We start from the raw sequence: 5,745 nt of genomic DNA, 5'->3' as shown, positions 1-5,745 counted from the left end.
CCACTTCTTCCAATGCATTTTCCTCTTCTTTTCATCTCCTCCCCACCAGTACCGAGCTAATACGCTAGTTATCTTCTTGCACACGTCCTTTGATAAACGGAAACAACTCATTGAGAAAGTCGTGATCGCTTGACCAACAGATTTAACTAGTACCTCTCGACCAGCACTATTAAGCAATTGTGGAGTCCATCCTTTACACAGCTTTTTAAGTGATGAGACAATTCCTTCAAACTGTTCATCCGTGGACCTACCAAGAGCGGTTGGTAATCCAAGGTATTTTTCCATTAATGCTTCAGTAGCAATACCAGATCCTTCATGCATCCTTGCCTTCATATCATCATCACAGTTTGTACTGAATTTTTTTGCAGATTTTGTTCTGTTAACAAGTTGGCCTGACCCTCGTCTATATATCTCAAGAATGTCATGAATTCTTCTTGCTCCTGCATGTGATGCCTGTCTGAAGATGAGGCAATCATCTGCAAATAGTAAGTGAAAATAGTAAGTGAGTAATTCATGGGACGTGGATACCCACCCTTATGCCTCTTCTCAAGTGCCCTGTACCAACAGATTTAGAGCATAATTGGTTTGATGCCAAAAATTGGCATGCCAAATTTTGGCAACTGCCAAATATTGGCTAGAGATTGGTTGCTTGTCAATTTTCATTGCCAATCTCAGAAAAAATTGCCAAATGTTGGCAACTTCTGATTTTGCCAAATATTGGCATTTGGCAATGCCAAATGTTGATAGCAAACCAATTATGCACTTAAGTAGGCTTGTTAGTCCTTGAGAGCAAAGTAAGAATAAATAGGATGAAATGGGTCCCCTTGGCAAAATCCCCTTGGTGAAACGGGAACGTACAGCATTATATATGGCCAGAGACCATGCTACGTATCATGTTTGGAGCCATGATACTGACAGAGCACGAGCGTGGCTTGGCATCCACCGAGTCTTTTCTGTCAACGAGATGCGAAAAGAAAGTTTTCTTACTCATTTTACACTTTTCTTATAAAATAGCGACGCACAATTAAATTCCATGCCGTCATGGCTGTCGTAATAGCAAAGATCGCCAGCGGATCTAGCGGCCATTAATCAGCAAAAGGAAAGTTCGAAGCTGCCCAAATTAACACACCGTCGTACCAGCCCATCAGCTGGCCTGGTTGTCTTCTCCAACCTTGACGGAGCTCCGGCGGGCCGTCAGCACGTCCATCAGCCGGCCAACATCGTCGTACGAAGACCCGCCCTTCTCCACCGCGCGCCTTGCCTTCTCACCGAGGTCCTTGGCCTTCTTCTGGATGGCGTCGCTCTCCATCAATCTCTGGATGGACTCGGCGATCACCTCGCCAGCGATCACCTCGTGGGCCTCCATGCCTGACGCGTAGTCCTTGGCGCCGATGCTGACGCCCACCTTGAGCAGCTCCACCACGAGCTTCTCGTTGTGGAACTGGTCCGCGTACCGCGGCCACGTCACCATCGGCACCCCGGCGCTCACGGCCTCCAGCACCGAGTTCCAGCCGCAGTGCGTCACGAACCCGCCGAGAGCGGCGTGGCTAAGGATCAGCATCTGCGGCGCCCAGCCTCGGACCATGAAGCCGCGGTCGCCGCGCGCTATGAGCTCGGCGAAGCCTTCGGGCATCCATTCAGTAGAGTCTTGGCCCCCGGCGGCGCCGATCACCCACACGAAGTTCATGCCTGAGAGGTCGAGCGCGCGGGCGAGCTGGTGCAGTTCCGCCGGGGCGAACTTGGTTAGTGTGCCGAAGGAGACGTACACCACCGAGCCGGCTGGCTTGGCGTCCAGCCACCGGATGCAGCTGTCCGCGTCCGGCGAGGGCGCGTCGGTGCCTCTCACAGCCATGTCTTTGCTGGCGAGCGCCACCGGCCCGACGAGCCACACGCGCCGGCCGAGCGTCTTTTGGAAGTGCTCGACATAGTCCGGCTCGAGGTCGTGGAAGCTGTTGAACACCTCGCCGAAGCTCCTCTGGTCCGCGGCGTTCACGCTCTTGAAGAACTCCCACTGCCACGTCATCTTCGCCGGGTCCATCATCTGGCTCCGCCTCAGCTCGACGCGGTGCGGCAGCCCCGGCAGCAAAACGAGGGCGTCGGGGTCGTCGGGGGCGTTCTCCAGCGGGTTGTGCCGCAGCATGCTGTCGCTGCAGGCGCGCGCGAACATGCTGCTGCCGAGGAACGCGATGCGCGGGACGCCGCGCTCCGCGGCGGCGTCCACGGACCAGTGGAAGAAGCTGTCGGACACGACCGCGTCGGTGCGGTGGTCGGCCAGGAACCGGTCGAAGGGCTCCCGGAGCAGCTGCGCGGCGTGGAACAACTTGTCGCGGTCGTCCTGGGACGTGAGCGCCGTGCCGTTCTCCACGCCCGGCGGGAGCCCGACGTCGGGGAAGGGGACGACGGCGATGTCGATGGCCGGACAGCCGGTGCCGGTGAAGGCGTCGTTGGCGCGGTCGACGGCGGAGCGGATGATGGCGGCGTTGACGGGCGTGGTGAGGATGGTGCACCTGACGCCGCGGCCGGCGAAGAGCGCGGCCATGTCGGCGGTCGGGATGAGGTGGCCGGACGCCAGGAACGGAAAGAAGAGGATGTGCAGCGCCTCCTCCTGGACAGCCATGGCTGGCGAGCTAGCCGCCTAGCCGCGTCCCGTGACCGACCGACGGAGAGTAGAGTACTACGGCCGGCGTGGGGGAGGAGATCGAGTACAACTACAAATGCAGATCAGACGTAAGCCTCGGTGCGATTAAAGAGAGCCGTGCAGAGGACTATTTATGTATAAGGTCATAAACGTTTGGGATCTCGTTGTCTGATCGAACCACCGAGGAAGGTGAGCGAGCAGGAGAAGTGGCTTCAGACTTGGTGATCGAAAGTCATCTTTTGATCCCGAGCTCCTATGCTCCCGCATGAACAGTAAAATCGGAAAAATATATAAAAAATTCAAAAAAGTTTTGGGAAAAACATTGACAAAAGTTTTAAGTGCCTGCAAAAATTCATCATGAAATCACATTTCTGTAAGGCGTGGCAAAAAAAAACAAATTCAGTGCTTCAAAATGCTTTTGAAAGTAGCTTTTTCATAGTACTGTTTTTGTTTTTTTTGCCATGCCTTCTAGGAATGTGATTTCACGACGAATTTTTGCAGGCACTTAGAACTTTTGTCAATGTTTCTCCCAAAAAAAATTTAGAACTTTTAGAATTTTTTTCGATATTTTTTCGATTTTACTGTTCATGCGGAGCATATGAGCTCGGGATCAATTCCTCCGCGTCCCTTGGTGATCTCCATCTTCCAGAACAGAAGCTTGTGGAATGGCGATTTTGGTACCTTGGCATCACCTGTTTGATGGATCTTGTTAGAATATACTACTACAACGTTGACAGATGATAAATCCACTCAATCTGAGTGGTTCGCATGTAATATTTTTTTTCTTACAAACCAATTAGTCACTGTCTGTTTGACTCAAGGAGTAAAAAATCTACTCTCTGTCGTGACAATGTTCGCCGATGTGGAGAAAACATCCATTGCGATAATTCCTTCCTTTTTAGACCGCAAAACATATATAGCAATATTCACTCTAATTGTGGCTTAAAAGGTGTCCACTGTCATTTTCTTCAGAGCTCGTCATCAATGGAATTGTAGATCATTATATGCATCATTTCGTAAGCTTGGAAAATACATGTAGACAAACCATCCGTGAACATCTCTTTTTGGTGAGGCCAGAAAACGACACATGTTAGGGCTTGTACAAGGCGGCTACTACAAATAAGCCGGATGATTTTCCAGGAAATCATCCGGCTAGCCAGCCGTCCGATCTGGCGCTTGTTTTGTTCGATGGCAGCAGCCTGTCCCCGATCCATACCGCGTCCTCCTCTGCAGTGATGAAGGTGCATCAGCCTCTTGTCAAATCCACACCGCGCCTCCTCGAACACAAGGTTCGTGCAGCAAAAACAACGGATTGGCAACGGCGCCGGCGACCTCTCAGCACTGGAGCCGTCGGAGATGGTGCTTCATAGCTCCAAAAGAGCCGCCGGCGTCCCGCTGCATCGCAGCGCCGAGACTCACCGAGGGGCTGCACCATGGTAGCACCGCCGGCTGCAAAAAAAAGCTTCAAAGCAGCAGTGACGACACCCCGATGAAGCTCCAGTGCAGCTCCATGGAAGAACCGTCGACGCCGACGAAGCTGCATTGCAGCCCCGGCGACGCTCCATTGCAGCTCTGGTGGAGCTCCATTGCAGCCGCGGCAACGCTCGAACGACCCCGACGACGCTCCATTGTAGCCGTGGCGAAGCGCCATTGTGTTGGAAATATGCCCTAGAGGCAATAATAAAATGGTTATTATTGTATTTCCTTGTTCATGATAATTGTCTATTGTTCATGCTATAATTGTATTAACTGGAAACCGTAATACATGTGTGAGTACATAGACCACAACATGTCCCTAGTAAGCCTCTAGTTGACTAGCTCGTTGATCAATAGATGGTTATGGTTTCCTGACCATAGACATTGGATGTCATTGATAACGGGATCACATCATTAGGAGAATGATGTGATGGACAAGACCCAATCCTAAGCATAGCACAGGATCGTGTAGTTCGTTTGCTAGCGCTTTTCTAATGTCAAGTATCATTTCCTTAGACCATGAGATTGTGCAACTCCCGGATACCGTAGGAATGCTTTGGGTGTACCAAACGTCACAACGTAACTGGGTGGCTATAAAGGTGCACTACAGGTATCTCCGAAAGTGTCTGTTGGGTTGGCACGAATCGAGACTGGGATTTGTCACTCCGTATGACGGAGAGGTATCTCTGGGCCCACTCGGTAATGCATCATCATAATGAGCTCAATGTGACCAAGTGTTTGGTCACGGGATCATGCATTACGGTACGAGTAAAGTGACTTGCCGGTAACGAGATTGAACAAGGTATTGGGATACCGACGATCGAATCTCGGGCAAGTAACGTACCGATTGACAAAGGGAATTGTATACGGGATTGATTGAATCCTCGACATCGTGGTTCATCCGATGAGATCATTGTGGAACATGTGGGAGCCAACATGGGTATCCAGATCCCGCTGTTGGTTATTGACCGGAGAGTCATCTCGGTCATGTCTGCATGTCTCCCGAACCCGTAGAGTGTACACACTTAAGGTTCGGTGACGCTAGGGTTGTAGAGATATTAGTATGCGGAAATCCGAAAGTCGTTCGGAGTCTCGGATGAGATCCCGGACGTCATGAGGAGTTCCGGAATGGTCCGGAGGTAAAGCTTTATATATGGGAAGTCTTATTTTGGTCACCGGAAAAGTTTCGCGCATTATCGGTATTGTACCGGGAGTGCCGAAAGGGGTCCGGGGGTCCACCAAGGGGGTCCACCTGCCCCGGGGGGCACATGGGCTGTAGGGGTGTGCGCCTTGGCCTATATGGGCCAAGGGCACTAGCCCCAAGAGGCCTATGCACCAAGAGACAAGGGAAAGGGAGAGTCCTAAAAGGGGAAGGCACGTCCTAGGTGCCTTGGGGAGGATGGACTCCTCCCTGGCCGCACCCTTCCTTGGAGGAAGGGCCAAGGCTGCGCCCCCCTCTCCCTTGCCCCTATATATATGTGGGGGGGGAGGGCAGCCATATCCTAAGCCCTGGCGCCTCCCTCCCTCCCGTGACACCTCTTCCTCCCCACTTGCGCTTGGCGAAGCCCTGCCGGGATCCCGCTACTTCCACCACCACGCCGTCGTGCTGCTGGATCTCCATCAACTTCTCC

General features: G+C 52.3%; 1 protein-coding gene across 1 annotated transcript; it reads right to left on the bottom strand.

Moving 5' to 3' along the window:
- Positions 1 to 838: 838 nt before the first annotated feature.
- On the bottom strand, positions 839 to 2,798 carry LOC123123160 (anthocyanin 3'-O-beta-glucosyltransferase). The gene has a single exon (XM_044543622.1). The coding sequence runs from the start codon at positions 2,615 to 2,617 to the stop codon at positions 1,145 to 1,147; it is 1,473 nt and encodes a 490-aa protein (XP_044399557.1). The 5' UTR covers positions 2,618 to 2,798; the 3' UTR covers positions 839 to 1,144.
- Between the last annotated feature and the right edge of the window lie 2,947 nt (positions 2,799 to 5,745).

Source organism: Triticum aestivum, chromosome 5D, assembly GCF_018294505.1.
Source record: "Triticum aestivum cultivar Chinese Spring chromosome 5D, IWGSC CS RefSeq v2.1, whole genome shotgun sequence".
NCBI classification, from domain to species: Eukaryota; Viridiplantae; Streptophyta; class Magnoliopsida; order Poales; family Poaceae; genus Triticum; species Triticum aestivum.
The sequence above is the reverse complement of the archived record's forward strand: the minus strand, read 5'-3'. Positions and strand labels throughout refer to the sequence as shown.

Bases quoted from the DNA above. Each gene is read 5' to 3' on its own strand.
- LOC123123160 (XM_044543622.1), bottom strand. From the start codon at position 2,617: ATGGCTGTCCAGGAGGAGGCGCTGCACATCCTCTTCTTTCCGTTCCTG.